The sequence below is a fragment of the Polistes dominula genome, unplaced genomic scaffold, assembly GCF_049000335.1.
Source record: "Polistes dominula isolate Pdom_NZ unplaced genomic scaffold, Pdom_raw_medaka contig_79, whole genome shotgun sequence".
In the NCBI taxonomy this organism is placed as follows: domain Eukaryota; kingdom Metazoa; phylum Arthropoda; class Insecta; order Hymenoptera; family Vespidae; genus Polistes; species Polistes dominula.
In genome coordinates this window covers 5,293,083-5,311,187 of record NW_028300916.1, presented here as the reverse complement: position 1 = coordinate 5,311,187, position 18,105 = coordinate 5,293,083, and the positions used below count along the sequence as shown (strand labels likewise).

Genomic DNA, 18,105 nt, shown 5'->3' with positions numbered 1-18,105 from the left:
CAAAGTGCAATTATTCGAAAGATAATTACATTACTTTATAATGAGACAATAATATGATGAAACAGACGAATCGAATTGCGTAAAGCTTCAACAACGAGAGAGAGAAAAAGGGTAGGTAGGTGGAATAATATATAGAAGGATTAAAAAAGGTATAAAGAAGGGAATAAAAGCTTTATGATAATAATAATGATCATGATGATGATGATGAGAAACAGAGAAAAGTAGTGAAAAAGAGAAGATTACATTAAAAATCATAGATTCTATAAACTATGAATAATAAATGATTGTTATTGTTTAATATATCGAGTTCGTTAAATTAGAAAATTTATTGATATCTCATAGATGTCAAATATGATTGGACAACATTTTTGTAATATTTTGCACGACTAAATTGAACTGTTAAAGCTAATTTGATTATTTCGAATGACGAATTTTTCTCTTTTTTTTTTTTTTAAATAATAAATTACTTTTAAATATTCAATTTATATATTTATTTATTTTAATATATTATTATTGTGATTATTATTATTATTATTATTATTATTATTATTAATTGGCCATAGGAACTCGAAAGTTTATTGTTGCATTTTAATATACAAATTATATATAATATAAAATATAACTATTTATTCAAAATACATTAATTATATATAATTATTTAAATATTTATCAAATAATTTATGCAAATGCAAATGTTATGCAAAAAAAAAATCAAAAATCATTTCTCTTAGTGATGAAATATACAAGAAAAGTAAATAAAAGAAAAAAAAATAGAAAAGAATAGAAAACGAGGTGAGTCAAGGGGAAGGAAGAAAAATAGAAAATAAAATATAAAAAAAAAAAAAAAAAAAAAAGAGAAAGAAAGAAAAAGTATCTTTAACGTTAAAGAGGTATACAGTTTTTTTTTTCTTTTTTTTTTTTTTTGCCAACGACTAGAATAGAAAAGTTATTAGCAATAGACCATATATATTATACTAACGAATGAATATGCGCGCTCGTATAGCTTTCAACGGCAAGTTTTATATACGAGAGAGAGAGAGAGAGAGAGGAGAAGCTTACGGATATTACGTTGCTTTGAATTTCAAAAGATTCTTAACCGATTGAAGTTGATTCGATAGAAAAACGAAGAGAGAAAAAAAAATACAAACGATCTTTCAACTCGTCTCTTTCCTTCGAACATCCCTCCTATCACCCCAACCTCCTATTTTTCTTAGTATTTATCAAAAATAATAATAAACTGAAGTGATCAATAATTTCAATTATATAAATTATTATTAATATAAATTTTGAATATGATTTTCAAAATTAATTAATAATTAATTATTTTATTATATATATATATTTATATATTTATATATAATTTATTATATTTTAATTTATTTAATAATTTTATAGATAATAAATTATTATTAATAATTATTTAATAATTATAAATTATATTATTTGATAAATTATATTTTATATTATATCATAATGCATAAAATAAAATATGAATTATATAATAATATAAAATATAATATTTTATTATATTTTGATTGTAATTTGTAATATTGAGAAATTAATTTAAAAAAATCAATTGACAAAATAATAAATAATTTCTAAGGAATCTCACAGTGAATTATGGAAAATTTTACGATTTTCGCGTTTTGCTTTTATCTCACTGTTGTTCGATGATAAGAAGCCGACGAAGAAATCGAGTATTATCCGTTCCGATATAAATATATATATATATATATATATATATATATATAATTACTATATATGTATATTATAGTACACATACGTTGTGTCGATCGTCTAGAAAGTTAAAGAAGTTTTCTCATAAATATTTACTTTTATAAATATCTTGAAATAAGTCAAAAGAATTAGAAAACAAAACACACCACCACACGATTTATATTATCGATATTAGAAAATGGAAAATATTTCATCGAATTTTGTTTGTAATCGTTTTGAATTAATCAGCATTAATCTTTGAAAGATTTTGGATTTGATAAACGTAATCAAAATATCAATTTTATATTTTGATGTTACAATATTAAGTATTACAACTTAATAAAAATAGAGAAATATGTTGTATCAATTTGAATTCATTCGAATGTAATTTTCTAAATAAAATTAAAATTGTTTCAATATCAAATAATTACTATAATTTTTTCTAATCATAAAAAAGATAATTTATCGAATAATTAATAACTGTATTAGTTAGTATATTAATCATTAATATTTACTGTATAATACTGAATAATATTAGCCTGTAAATATTCGACTTTTGAATACTTCAAAAATGACGATTAACCAATTTGCAATACTTCGTGTTTTTAATATACATTTTGTTGTCCTGAAAAATATCATAACCCACCCAAGAAGAAATAATTTGAATTTTAATTGTTTAGATAACAAACTGGCAAAACTTGTTATTAATTTTTGATTTTTTTTTTTTTTCTTAACCTTTCGAAAGATTCACAAAATTCAAAAAGTGTCAAACTGTATACGAGAGGGGTCAAAAGTAAATAATAATTTTAATAGTTAATCATTCAAAAGAAAATTCAGAGACATTTTTCTACATTGTAACAGAACTCCTAAACTTTTTAAATTTATAAACTGAAATAAAACAAATAAAATCAAAACAATTTTGAAAAAAAAAAAACAGAAAACTTACATAATTGATTTGTTAAAATGATCCGTTAATAACTTTTGATGTAACCTGTAGTAGTATGGTTGAATGTAAAATAAAAACCGGTTGTTTCTTAACAACAATAGCAATTTTTTTTTTCATTAAAACCAAAATTTCCTAGGATACAAAAGATCAAAGATGATGATGGCCTTTGCTTTCTCTTTTTTCTTTAAAAAAAAAAATAAAAAAACCTCGTTCAAGGTTAATATTACACATTAAAACAGGGTTTATATTTGTAGGAACTATCGATGTGAATTTGGGTTGTGTTCACGTGAATGCGGAAAAATGGTAAGAAACTTTTTTTTTTTTTTTTTTTTTTTTATCGAATTGTGATAGTGGTAGTGGTATTATATATCGATATATATGGAAACCGAGTTGTTCGTGTATATGTGAATGTTATTGCGGAACTGTCTCGTAAACTTTTCATTCGATACTTTGCTCAGTGTGAACGACGATCGTTCGTTCGTTTAACAACTTTAGGTGTTCAGAGTACTTTGAACAAAAAAAAAAAAAAAGAAAAAGAAAAAGAAACAGAAAAATCTACAAAGATCTGTTCTTTACAAAAAAAAAAAAAAAAAAAAATAATAATAATAACAGATATACCTTGAATTTTTTTCTTTCTTTTTTTATAATCATTTAACGAGACAACAAAAATTCATATTACACACATACACACACATAATTTACATGACATATTTTAAATTAATTCACGTGATAATTATTAGATAATAAATTGACATTTGATAATATGTCGAATTTTTTGTTAGAACAAAATATATTCCATCTTATATATATATATATATATATTTTCCTATTATTACATATTTTTTGTTTAGATATACTTTTGTAATTGTTTTTATTAGTTCACATTAAAATTTACACTGTAATCTTTTAATGTATTATTATACTATTATACATTGAGAAAAATTACAAAATTATTATCTAAATTAAATAAATCTGTATAAAAAAAAAAAAAAAAAAAAGTAAACAAAAAAACCTTTTAACTTTACTATTTTCTTTTATAGTAACTTATAGTAACTTTGCCGTGATAATAACGCGACGTAACATCTTTCTTTCATTCTATTTTGTTTCATTTATTTACTTCTACATAGATTGACGACGATTTAATCGTAAAATTATAACGAAAAAAAAAAAACAAAAAAAAATGAAAAAAGTAAAAAAAAACCTTTTAACTTTACTATTTTCTTTTATAGTTTTTGTAGTTTACTTATAGTAACTTTGCCGTTATAATAACACAATGTAACATCTATTCTTTTCTTTTTCTTTTCTTTATTTTTTTTGATTTTTTTTTATTTATTTATTTCTCATAGATAAACGACGACTTAGACGAATCGATTCTTGTAAATAAGAGAAAGTATCTTTGATGTGTTGCGTTAGGTTGACCAAGCGCAGAGAGAATGAAAAGGATCAAAACGTCATTGGTAGTAACGTTGACAGTTGGATATGTTTTTACCGGTCTTGCTTGCTTGCGTCTGTCAAATGCTATTCGTACCTGAATGCAACAGAGAATTGCAACGGATTTCAAATTTGTTACGTATCACTATTATTCGATATTCTAACAGTCACGATCGAAAGTGGACATTTTAATTTGTTCTATAACCGATCATCTTTCTATCACAAATCTCTGTTAAACTGTACTATAATATAGACAATCGTTAGACAATCGTGTAGTCTCTCATAAGATTTATCGATGAATCGTTGAAATAAAAAACACACAAAAAAAGATGAATGATCATGTAGATTAATAATGATTTAAATTTTATTATTATTATTTTTTTTTTTTTTTTTAAACGATATCTACATACTTTCATTCTTATTGTTTCATTGATGATTTGATGATGATCATTGAAATTTATTCAACGATTTGCATTTAAGTTTGAATAAATTATTTCAAAGTTTAGTATTTGTAAGATAATGATGACGACAATTTTATATTTCAAAAAAAATCTATTGATGATTCGTTCAAAAAAAAAAAAAAAAGAAAGATTGAATGATCATGTAGATTAAAATAGTAGTAATTTATATTTTATTATAATCTATATATACTTTGATTCATATTATTTCATTGATGAATTGACTACCATTAAGATATATTCAATAATTTGCATTTAAGTTTGAATAAATGATTTCAAATTTGTAGTTTTTAAAATAATGATGACGACAATTGTATATAAGATTTGTTAAAAAAAAAAAAAAAAAGATAGAATGATTATGTAGATATTAAAATAGTAATTTATATTTTATTATTATCTACATACTTTGATTCATATTATTTCATTGATGATTTGATGATCATTGAAATTTATTCAACGCGATTATTTGCATTCAAGTTTGAATAAATTATTTCAAAGTTTAGTATTTGTAAGATTATAATGAGGAGAAGAAGATGACGATCAGACACCATCGTTTTCTTGATTGTGGCCACAAAATTGTGATGGATCTCGTCGAGAATTCTCTTTCTCTCTTTCTCTCTCTCTCTCTCTCTCTCTCTGTTTCTGCTTTTTACTCCCTTGTTTTACGAACCGGCTCCGACGTTCACCTTGACCGGCGGGAACCACACTTCGTAGTCTCGAACGAGACTCCCCTCGTCTGAGGATCATCGAAAATCGAGACACCAAATCTTTCTTTTCTTAACTACTTTTCGTGTTAGAACGCTGAATCATTTTTCTTATCGATAAATTCTTATAGAAAAGATTTATAACTTATCGTTTAATATAATATATACACATTCACATATTTCATGCATTTTTAATGATTTTTCGTTTATATTTTACTCTTTGATTTATTTTATTTTTAGTTTATATTTAAATTCTGTAATTTCTATTATCTGAATATGTTTGTCAAGTATTTACACATATATATATATATATATATATTGAAAATAGTATTAATTTCGTTCAATTGTTTAATAATTAATAATATAATAATTTAAATAACTTAGTAATAATGAAAGAATATTTTTTTTTATTTTCCTAAAATAAAATTAACGATTTTTGGATTTATATTTTTATTTAACTCTTTGGTTTATTTTATTTTTAGTTTATATTTTTTAAACTATGTTATATAAAATATAAAAACAAATATGATTTTTAACCATTATGTAAAAATATTGTTTACCATCTTCGAATGACTCAATGTATTTTCCCCACTTTGAACAAAATAACTTGGGTCACCTAAAATCACCTGACCTTACCCTAGTAGATTTTTATTTGTGGACTAAACTAAAAGAAGAAGTTTTTAAGCAAACCAACAGAGATATAACTAAACTTGAGGTTACTGAAAGAATGAAATAAAAAGTCTACACAATTGCAGATATTAATAGAAATCTATAAAAAAAATATTCGGCATATTATTAGTGGTCAATATTTTGAACAGTACAACATTTATAAATTTGTACAATTGATGTTATAACTTTTGAATAACATTTGTTTATTTTATTCATACCAATTTATACATCAAATTATTATTTATATTTTTATTATTAAATATTATATAATATTTTAAGTGTTATTTTTATATTTTTTCTGTCCAATACAAATGAAATTCGGACAAATGAGATATATAGGTTACTTTAATTAAATATTCTGTGCAAAAAAATAAAAATAAAAAAATATTTTAAAAAAGCAATTGTAGAAAAACGATCAATGACTTTATCGATTAATATTAATAATATAAAAATTGACAAAAAAATCTTTCTCTGTGTAATTGTGTGTTTGTGTAATTTTCCTAATGCCACGATCGAACAGTTTTTTTAGCTGTAATGTCCGAGACCGAGATAACTTGGTTGGTTATAAGTTTCGTGCGTGTGTATTATTAAAAATATGATACATGTATAATATGTAAGTAGCGATAAAAAAAAAATGTCGCGAAACACTTACGTAATTCGATAAAATTTTTCTTAAACGATGAGTCGAGAGATCGCTACCCTTTTCAAGGAATGCAAACGAGCACGTGTGAGATGTTCTGTGATCGACAAAATGACAAATAAAGTTATTTTCAATTGGCGTATGTTTTAAAAAACCAAATAACAAATTCTGACATAAAAAAGGAATATGAAAGAACAGTTAGAGTTCGAAAATGATGGCAACATATTGTTTCATTTCAAATGCGTTATTTTCATTTAGATTGGAAACAAACAAAGAAATTATATTGAAACAACTCTGACGTTAGAGATTTAGTAAAAGGGATGTTTAATTTAACACTAGATATACCACCATTTTTAATATATCTATTTCTACCATATTAGTCAAAATGACTGGTGTATACAAAAAAATGCTTTAAAATAAAAAAATAACACAAAATGTTAAACAATAATAATTTTAATAGATAAATGATAGATTTAGAGACATTTGTAAATAACAAAACGCTTAATTATTTACAGAAATCAAATGTTACATGAAGTAGAAATTTGGAATTAAAATGGCCCGGTCCGACAAGTTAAAATAATTGGTCTGGTATATCTAGTGTTAAAACAATATTCAAAATTTCGGATTATTCGGAAATATATAATATATGTGTGAGATGAAAAACAAAGTTTTGTTAAATTGTCTTCTAGTTGGAGAAAGAGAGCTTGTGGTTTTGTAGTAAATCATTATACGAAAGAATAATCGTTGATCCCTCGTTAAATCGCTATCCCTCGATCGTAGTGAACGCGAACGAGACTTCACGGTACTTTGTCTCCTCTTCGGACGTTATCTGGTCGGCGAACAAGCCTCCTGTCCCACGCGTACAAGCCCCCTTTTTCGACTTTAAATAGCTTCCAATTGGATTGTTCGTCGAACGCGTTAACGTCCCACGTCGGCCGTTCTCGTTCCTTATGTTTCGTGGCTTATCAAAACTATAAATAAAGATGGCCTTTCTTTTTCCTTGAAACATGATTCTTAGTAATAAGGAAGAAACTCTTTTTCATCGTTTAAGAATTAGTCTCGAAAATATGAAGAAGACAAAAAAAAATGGGTAATATTTTGTTTCATATTACGAATTTTAACACAATCATAATCTTATAGCCAAGCAAACGTACGTTCTTTTTTGAAATTTCTAAAAACACATTGAAAAGATGCAGCACGTGTCTAGTCGGCATGTTTGAGGCGTCGTGTAATAAGAGAGTGTATTTCTGCCGGCTGTTCGTTCGTTCGTTCGTTCGTTCTTTCGTTCGCTTGTTCGTTCGTTCGTTCCTTCGTTAGGTTTAGTCGTAGCTTGTTTTCGATTGCAACGCGCACGGCGCGTGTGTCGCACTCGCCGGGTGGGAAGAAAGTGGCTAATAGGTGGGGAACAGGAGACGCGATAAACGAACGACACGGCGGGAAAATTCGAAAGCACGTTCGCGTCAGCTTTTTGCAAAACAAACAGCGGACACATGGAAATGTTGCGCGCGCTATTGTTCGACTTATTAAAGGGCACTTTTAGAATGAGGAAAAGTAGAAGATTAAGATTAAGAAGACGAAGATGAAGAAGAGAAAGAATAAATATAAGAAAATTGGACAATTTTTTTTGGTTGTTTTTTTTTACTTACCGGAATTGTAGTATTCCTTAAAATATCGCGTCGCCGCACGCTGGACGATCGAGTAGTACAAGTTCACGTAGGACGTCGACTGGTTCTGTGCTGAGAGCGCCATTTACACTGTTTTTTACGCGCGCGCGCGCTCGCGGCTCACACAACACCGTAGAAGAATAATAAGAAAGCTAAAAGTGGTAGCGGTGAGAAACGCGGGAGCACAACGCGTCCTCGATGAAATATTTTTTATTCGTGTCTTGTTTCTTTTTGTTCCAATATTCGGAATCGTCCTCGTCTTCGTCTTCGTCCTGCACGGCGACGGTTGGGATGACACAAACGAAACGAAACGTGTAAAGGTGCGCGGTAACGCCAAAATCTTTAACGCTTTTGCAAGCAACACTTTTATTATCGCTTTTATTATTAACCGTTTTCGTCCTCTTGGTATCCGTCTTCGTCCTTGTCCTTGTTCTCGTCCTCGTTGCCACCGCTGTCGTCGTTGTCGTCGTCGTCGTCGTCGTCGTCGTCGTCGTCGCCGTCGTCGTCGTCGTCGTCGTCGTCGTGGTGGTCGTCGTCGTCGTGGTCGTCGTCGTCGTCGTCGTCGTCGTCGGTATCCTCCTCCTCCTCCTCCTTCTTGGCACGTTACCGGACAATCGGTTAGCGGCCGTGAAAAACACCTTGGCCACCACCTCCGCCACCACCGCCACCGCCGCCTCCTCCTCTTCCTCCTCTTCTCCTCCTCGTCCTCCTCCACCTCCTCCACCGCCGCCTCCCCCTGGGCCACCTCCTCCTTCTCCTTCGTCCGACTCCTCCTCCACTTCCTGATCACGCGCTACTCCTCCGCAAGACACTGTATTGTTGCCGCCGCCGACGCCGCTTTTCACCGTCACCGTCACCGACCTCGACGTCGCCGTCGCTGTAGCCGTAGTCGCCACCGCTGCCGCCGTCGTTGTTGTCGTTGTTGTCGTCGTCGTAGTCGTCTTCCTTATCGTCTTCGTTTCTGTCTTCGTCCCTGTCTGCGTCTTCGTCTTTTTCTTCTTTCTCCTTTCGTTTCTCTTTAAATTTGATTTCGGTTTCGTTATCTTCTTTCTCGTATCGTTCGACGCTCTTATTCTCCTTCTTTTTCGAGTGTTTGCGCGCGCGACGAAACTCGATCTATGGCCACTTCCCACTAGTAGTATCGTTAGTCTCGACACAACCACCACTACTACTATTGCTATCGCTATGACTACTACTATTACTACTACTACTACTACTACCACGTCGACGAGGAGGAGGAGCAGCAGCAGCAGCAGTCTCGTGACGGTCTCGCATGCTCCGTTCTCTCTCGCGTGTCTATCTACGTTCTAACTGTCGTCGTCGTCGTCGTCGTGTCGTTGTCGTCGCCGCCACCGCCGCCGCCGCCGCCGCCGTGGTTGCCGTCGTCTTCGCCGTCACTGTCGTCGTCGTTACAGTCTCTGTGTCTCCGTTACCGTCACCGTGTGTCACACCGTTACCGTCACTGTCACCGTCGTTTTCGTTACCACTCACGTTCTTTGTATTTGTATTTCTCCTCTCTCTCTCCTCTCTCTCTCTCTCTCTTTCTTTCTCTCTCTCTTTCTCTTTTGCTGACTCTTTTTAACTAAAGTGTAACCGCGCGCGCGCGCGCCGTGTCTACGGTGGAACAAAACTCTCTCGCGGCAGCAGACTCGGCCTGAGAACTTCCCCGAGTAACTCGCAGAAACCGAGAGACTGTCGAGCTGCGAAGCGAGGTTGCCAGACTTCCGTGGTGGCGCGCCGTGCACCATACCATACCACACGTCGCGCCGCGCCACGCCGCGTACCACACCGCACCACCCCGCACCGAACAGCGCACGATCTGCCTCAAGTCTGGCAGAGTGGGGGGGGATCTCTCTCGACTGGTTCGCCTTTCGGATGGTGGAGACGCGCGTCCCAAGGGTGGGAGGGGAGGCTACTGCCGCCGCCGCCGCCGCTTACAACAACCCAACAGGATCGGATTCGCCTTCAGGGCCCTCCAACTTTATATATCCGAACGCGATGCACTATCTCCACAATTTTTACTTTTCTGCATTAGAAGACAGATGGCGCGTCGAAATGTTGCCTCGTAACCCTTTTGTTTATATATACATGTGTATTTCCGTTGCTTTGCATTGTATTCGCATTAGAAATAACGAGATAAACATAGTGCAAATGTCTAGGAAAACAAATACGTTAAAATTATTTATACAGTCTAATGCATACTCATATGTGTTAATCGTGGTTTAACATACTTACACGTATATTATACATATAGCCAACGATCTTTTTATACCGTTTTTATATATATTCGATTAAATCTATAATGAACTTTAATGAAAACTTTCCGTACTGCGTTAAATCGATCGGTTTATATATACATTTGTAAATAAATTACTATCGACTCTTTGTCGCGATTCATCTCTCGCGATGATAACCGCACCGACTAATCTCTGCGCCACCTACTTTTTCATAGCGGAATTAAAATTCGTTGATGGCAATGATATGCATTTCTTTTTACTTGGGAAAGACAATTATTGTTCTCTCAACTTTATTATGACTCTAAGAGTCTGTTATCCGCGTAGATCAACGAAGGAAGAAAGAATTTCTTTCTTAGAATAGATCTATGATCTATAACTAAGGATCGAAAGCACAAAATCGATGATAAAATCAACGGCTGAGTTAAGACACGGTATCCGAGTCTGCGACTGCCGGTGGCGATGGAGGTGGTGATGGTGGTGGTGGTGGTGGTGGTGGTGGTGGCATAGTGGTGGTGAACGAGACGACGGCGGACGAGAAAGGTTGAGGGAGGGGGGCGTGGTAGAATAGAAAGAGAAAGAGTGAGGAATGAAGAGGGTTGGAGGGTCCAGAGGGGCAAGATACGTTCGTCGAACTGATGGAAGGGGGTACGCGATAGCGTGCGTCGCGTCGCTGTTCGACTAGCGGTAGAGGGACGGAGTTTGGTTGACGTGGAGGAGGAGCAGGAGGGAAAGAGAGGGAATAGTAGAAGGGTAGAGGAAGGTGGAGGCGATCCTCGGTCTCGGGCCACCTCCGCTCTGCCCTTCTCTCGCCGTATCTCTCTCTTTCTCTTGGTCGTCCACGCGATCATCCCTCCGTGAGCCCACCGCGAGGTGTACCCCCTCGATGCGCGTTGCGCCGTGATGCATCGCGCTGCTGGCCACATCCCTCCTCCCTCTCCCACCTACCCACCCATACCACCCAACCCCAGCCCCCTGCCCGCTAGCACCCCACTTCCCCTGTCAGATGCCGTCTTTTTCTCTCTTTTCACGAGTCACAAGGTATGCTCGTGCCACGAATACGAACTGCCTCTCCCAAATCAATATCACTCGTCGAAAAAAAAACCCGGAGGAAAAAGAGAAAAGGCGATTCTCCGCGCGTCTATAATTGCCGAACTTCCGCGATAACGGTCGTTGTCATCGTCGTTGTCCTCGTCGTCGTAGTCGTCGTCGTCGTCGTCGTCGTCGTCGTCTACTTCTATGTAGCGTCTTCCCTTCTCCTCCTTCTTGTTGGTTTGATGTTTACGACAGAGAAAGAGATAGAGAGAGACAGAGAGAGAGAGAGAGAGTGAGCGAAAAGATTAGGACCTCCTTCCGCCAGTTTCTCCAGTCACGCACGTTTCCCGCCAACTACGCTACCAGTAACAAAGGCATCCCCCACTAGCATCCCTTTTCGATGACCGCGCACGATGATTTTCACTGACTCTTTCTCTCTCTCTTTCTCTTTCTCTTTCCCGCGCGCGCGCGCACCTAACCACGTGCACGGGTGCACCTCGTGCGAAAACAAAGCGCGCGTATATACCCTTTCACCTGCGTTACTCCCGCGAAAATCCCACGCGCTCGCGATGACGCTTCTTCCATGATAAAAGATGAAATCGCTGGACCGTCTTACGATCATAACACACTTTGGACTTTCTTTATCGTCCGAATTCTTTGACTCTTATCTACTTTGCTACTTGTACTTTGCCCATCGTAATAGACTAACTCTTTTAATAAAGATTTTCTTTTTTGATTATCTATTCTATAGATTCTTTGTATCTTTTTCTTAGTATACATTTTATGTACTTTAATGATTATAGATTTATATAGCAATACTTTATATATTATGGATATGATATGTGATTTTCAATCAGATAGTTACAATTAGTTTGTTTGTTTTTTTTTTGAATTTATCACGAATAAATTTGGCACACCAAAATGGCGGCAAATGGTGTTCTTACTATGGCGACCATATTCATATTATAAAATATTATTCTCTGTCACTTTAGATATGTAATAATAATAATAATAATAATAATAATATATTTTAGATATATAATAATAATAATAATAATATTAATTAAATTATTAAATATATAAATAATAAATGTAAAAAAAAGTAATAATAAGTGTACAGAGAAATTAGATGAGTCGAAGCTAACAACAACACGTTGGTTCGTTTCAACTCTATCATCGATAGACGCCGTTCTTTCGCCGTCGGAGATAAAAACGTCAAAGGCGAACGTTGTAAATCTAACGGCACGTACAATGCATCCTTGTACCGACCCGATTACGAGTTATCGCCGCTCGTAATGCGTGCACGACGATAAGGGGTGTCCGATCTGGAAGAACCTTTTCTTCTTCTTCTTCTTCTTCTTCATCTTTTCTTATTTTTCTTATACATTCAGTAAAGATTTTTTGCACGACTTAATCGTACCAATTCGAATTATAATTTTTTTCAACATTTCTGTTTTTCCAAAATATCTTTCAAGCGAAACCTAAAAAAAAAAAAAACCAAAACGAGTTTCATCGAATTAACCAAAATATCAAAGCCATTAAAAAAAAAAACTGTTTGAATTTTAATTTATACGATATTTTATTTGAAAAAAAAAAAAAAAAACTATAGAACTCTAAAAAAACACACAAGTGTCCAATCTCATAATAATTTTTGGATGAAATATCATTAATCATGAAGTAAATGTTTACAAAAATTGAGATACGTATCAAAAACCAGGAATGAAATGCCATTAATTAAATCATACATAAAATTGCATGTAAATATATCATTAAATTGATATCAGATATTTTATATAAGAATGATCTATCAATAAAAATTTCTTTACGATAATGTTGTGTTTTTTTGAATGAATTAAATGTATGAATAATCGAGAAGTTTTATTTCCATTATATTTGGAATAATAATAAAATAATAAATTCTTGTAGAATAAAGAACGTTCACCTGTATAATAGTAGTAGTCACGAGTTTAAAAGAAAACGTACGATTCGGTCAACGAACGAGGAACGTCCTCCTCCTCCTCCTCCTCCTCCTCCCACTGCTCGTCGCAATCGACCGCCCTTCGTATCGCGACATTTTACGACGTATACCTTGGGAAATTGATTCTGAAACGTAAAATAATGAAATCTTACGTAAAGACCCTCATGGGAATTTGATTGTTTTGCATTCATGTTAATGTACGTACTAGTGGTGCCATCTTTTGAGATTCACCTCTTTTTAGCTTCGCTTAATTACTTGCAATGCGCGGTATATCTATTATCGGTTTTTTTATCTTGATTTAATAATTAACGACGAATATATTAATATTTAAATCAACGAAAATAATGTTTAAGTGAATTTTGCACGCGGTATAAGAATTGACTAATTCAAATTAAGATCTGATCATGTGTGTAATATTAAAATCAAAATTATATTTACATATAATTTCATTACTTTTTTTTTTTCATTTAAATGATATTTTGGTAATAATAAACATGTTTGACAAGAGAGGTACCTTTTTGTTTTTTTATTCAAAAAAAGTACTAATTGTTAACATAAAAATAAGATTTTCTTTTCAAACGTGATACATGTCTTACGATTAAAGTAATAAAAAAAATAACAGACTCGTTTTAAAGCCAAGCAAAATCTACCATATATCGCAAAAAGTTTGTTGAACTTTGTACAAAGACTGTAACTTGCCATAATTGATTTTCTAATTATAAAAAAACTCGTAAGAAACATATGTTATTTCTATGAAAGTATGCAAGAAATGCACTCGTTAGAAAGTAATATGATTAATTAATATTTTAATGAACTTCTAAAACGTATACACGGAAACATATTATTCAAACATTCGCCAAATAATATTTAGTAGTTAATTGATTAAACATGTGTGATTTTAAATAGTCCCAAATTTGAAAATAACATTAAAAATCTTTTTATATAACAAATCTATAAAACTTACAAAATTGTATTATTAAAAATGAAAAAGGGGGAATAAGTTTTATTGAGGAAGTATTCGTAAAACAGAACCTACGGTAACTCGACACTACGTTAAGAATCGTCATTGGTAGATTTCGTGTTATGTTTTTTTCTAAACAACTCTAAAAATCTTTTTATATAACAAATCTATAAAGCAGCTTACAAAATAGGATTATTAAAAATGAAAAGGGAGGCGGGAAGATATTCGTAAAACAAAACCTACGGTAATTCGACGCTCCGTTAAGAATCGGCGTCGGTAGATTTGCGCATTGTGGTTTGTTCTTTCGTTTATTTGCTTGCGTGCTAGAAAGAGATAGAAAAACATAGAAAGAAATAAATAAAGAACATAAAAAAAGAAAAAGAAATAAAAAAAAAAAGAGATAGAATTTGCCTCTTCGAAGTTCTCGGCCAACCGAACGTATTTAACGATCTCAAAGAGAAAGAACGAATAAGAAAGAGAAAGAAGACAAAGAAGAAGAAGAAGATTTCTTTCTTAGTCGTTCTAGTGAGTAAGGAATGCCAACGGGGGTTAGATGGCCGTCCCAAAGAAGACGGTTAGGAAGAAGAAGAAGAAGAAGAAGAAGAAGAAGAAGAAGAAAAGTGCGCGTTAAGCGGTCGAGGCTGCCTGCCGTTGTGTAGCCCATGGCCCGACTATATTTATCCTTCGATGCAATATTTGGCTGCGTCTCTTTGAGTTGAGTGAGTGTGAGAGTGTAAGAGAGAAAGAAACAGTTGGAGGGGTAGGACGAACGAAAGAAAGAGAGAGAAAGAGAGAGAAAGAAAGTCTCACTCGTTCGACCACATTCGTCTCACATTCGACTCTCCCACAAACGAACGAGCGAACGAACGAACGAACCAATCCAAGGAAGGAACGAAGGAATGAACGAAGGAATGAACGAAGGAACGAACGAACGAACAGATGAACTCTCGTATGAACGAGAACGAAAGAACGAAAGAAAGAGAAAGAAAGTCGTTCGGCCACATTTATCTCTCATTCGACTCTCGCTCAAACGAACGAACGAAGGAACGAACGAATGAACGAATGAACGAATAAACGAATGAACGAAGGAACGAACGAACAAATGCGCTCTCGTATGAACGAACGCGGCAGCTCCGAGCAGCCAGCTTTCTTTCTTTTCTTTTTCTTTTCTCTCGCTTTTTCCTACAGCATCTATATGTCTATATACATATATATTATATATATATATAGAAAGAAAGAAAGAAAGAAAGAAAGAAAGAAAAGAAAAGAAAAGAAAGAGATGGTGTGTGCATACGACGCTGTTCCTTCTTTTGCTTTATCACAATGAACGAGGCCGTCGTATATATATATATATATGTATGTATGTATATACGTATATATGCAGGTATAAGTATATACGTAGCGTTAGGCAGTAGTAGCTGCTGTCGTTGCACAGGCGTGGCTGGTTCCTTGCCCTCTGTCGCGTATTTATATCTAGCGCGCGAGTAGAGCGAATGCATTGCGGCTCGTTTCTTGTTTGCTGCTGGGACTGATTCGCTTTCCTTCTCTTTCCCTTCTATTCCCTCTTTCTCTCTCTCTCTCTCTCTCTCTCTCTTTCTCTTTCTCTCTTTCAGCATCTTTTTCCTTTTCTTTTTATTTCTCTTTCTCTCTAGATTTTTTCTTCTTCTTCTTCTTCTTCTTCTGTCTCTTTCTTTCTTTCTTTGGTTCAAGCTCCCACCAACCAAACCTGCTTGCTGCTGCTGCTGCTGGTGTTGGTATTAGTGCTGGTGCTGGTGCTGGTGCTCCGAGACGACGTTAACGCCTAGCGCCGGCTAATCACCGCGACAGGATGATTTTTCCCTCCGATCGACGAACCTGCTACTTCTCCTCTCTTCTTCCCTTCTCTCAACCTATACCTCCTCTTCCTCTCCTTCTTTCTCTACTTTTTTTCTCTACTCTCTCTCTCCATCCCTCTCTCTAAATCCCCGATCACATCCCTCACCTTCTTCTTCTTCTCCTACTCTACCCTACTCTACTCTACTCTACTCTACTCTACTCTACTCTTTTCCGACCTTGTCTCTTCGAGTAAATCGCTCATGTTAGTAATTTTTTTCTTTTGGGCCCTTTTTTCTACCTCTCTCTCTCTCTCTCTCTCTCTCTCTCTCTCTATCCTCTTTCTGTTTTAATATTATATTTTTCTTCTTTTTATTTTTTTTTTTTGGTGTTTTCATTTTACGTTATTATATTTTGCACGCTTACGTATCTAACGCGTATCTTCCAGGAAATTGTCGTAAATTATTATTCGTTATTATAATGAACGAACGAACGAACGAACGAATGAACGTTTTTTTTGTTCTTTTCTTTTTTTTTTTTGATCGAAGAAATAAATCCGCGTGACTTGTAATTTCATGTAAAGATGCTTTAGCGATGGAAGACGGAACGAACCGTTATCAAATTTCAAGAGTCGCGTAACGAGCAACGATAATGGTGTATAGACTTGGAGAATATCGATAATATGTAGTTATAGTTACATCTATGTGTATCTACCTTTAGAAATGGTGGAAAGGTAAATTTAACGGTTGAGAACATTTAGAGAATGCGGAATATGGGATAATGTTTCGGTGACCTTTGTTGATACTTCGATTTTTGTAGAATAGAAGATTTTTTTTTTTTTGTATAAAATGGTCAAAGAGAGGAAGATATGTAAAGACGAAAAAAAAGACGATCTGACAATTTTTATAAAAATTGTCAAAGAGATATACATACAGTTATCGTTGTATAATTGTATAAAAATAATTGTTAAGCTTTTTTTGCTATGGTCGACGACGACGAAGTTGAAGATCTCCGAATCACATTGTGAATTGTCAAGAATGATCGTGGTTCGTTCGATTATTGGTAATTAAGTGGCGTATAAGTGTTCATATTGCGAGATAAAAGAAGGAAGGGGGCAATGGCTTCTTCGGGTTCGCGCGGCCCGAGCTGAGAGACCGTAAACATTCGTCGCATTTCGATCGATCGTAACGACGACAACGACTACGACGACTACAACGACGACTACCAACGACGACTACCAACGACGACTACCAACGACAACACGACAAGGAAAGTTAGTCGTTGTTGTCGACTATCGGCACGCGGTTTCAACCCCTTTTTTCGCGATCTATTCTCCCCCTTTCGTTTATTCAAGCTTTATTCGCTGCTTATGAGCAACCCCATATCGATTTCGATTTATCTACTATCCTTTTTCTTTTTTCTTTTTTCTTTTTTCTTTTCTCGATCGATGTTTTTAATATCCGTTGTTAATGGTATTTTTTTAAATGAATTTTTTTGTTTTTATATTTTAATTATACATAAATTTTAATATTAATTGTACGATAGCAATATTATTATTATTATTATTATTATTATTATTATTATTAGTTGTGGACGATTTATACAAAAAATTAATTATAAAGATAATTAGAAATTTTAATATTAATTGTAATTTTTAATATACGATGGCAATATTATTATTATTATTATTAGTTGTATGGATGGTTAAAAAAAAAAATGTTAATTATAAAGAGATTTATATACAAATGTTAAATATTATTCAGAAATAATAATTAAATGGTATTACTAAATAATGTTTCAATAAATTACCCTTCTTTTATTTCGACTTTTTGAATTCTTTTATTACTAATATTAAAA

General features: G+C 33.5%; 1 protein-coding gene and 1 long non-coding RNA gene across 4 annotated transcripts in view; both read right to left on the bottom strand.

Annotated features, from left to right (window-relative positions):
• The window catches only part of LOC107067045 (uncharacterized), a 67,579-nt gene extending 58,565 nt beyond the window's left edge, over positions 1-9,014 (bottom strand). For all 3 annotated transcript variants that reach the window (XM_089170714.1, XM_089170716.1, XM_089170715.1), the window contains exon 1: positions 8,211-9,014. In XM_089170714.1, coding sequence (XP_089026840.1) covers positions 8,211-8,313 — 103 coding nt within the window. In that variant the 5' untranslated portion in view covers positions 8,314-9,014. The remainder of the gene's footprint in view (positions 1-8,210) is intronic.
• Positions 9,015-9,750: 736 nt separating this feature from the next.
• Positions 9,751-17,894, bottom strand: LOC149033113 (uncharacterized). The gene is made up of 2 exons (XR_016176027.1): positions 13,440-17,894; positions 9,751-12,978 (listed from the first exon to the last, which is right to left on the bottom strand). It is a non-coding gene; the product is annotated as an uncharacterized LOC149033113 (long non-coding RNA).
• Between the last annotated feature and the right edge of the window lie 211 nt (positions 17,895-18,105).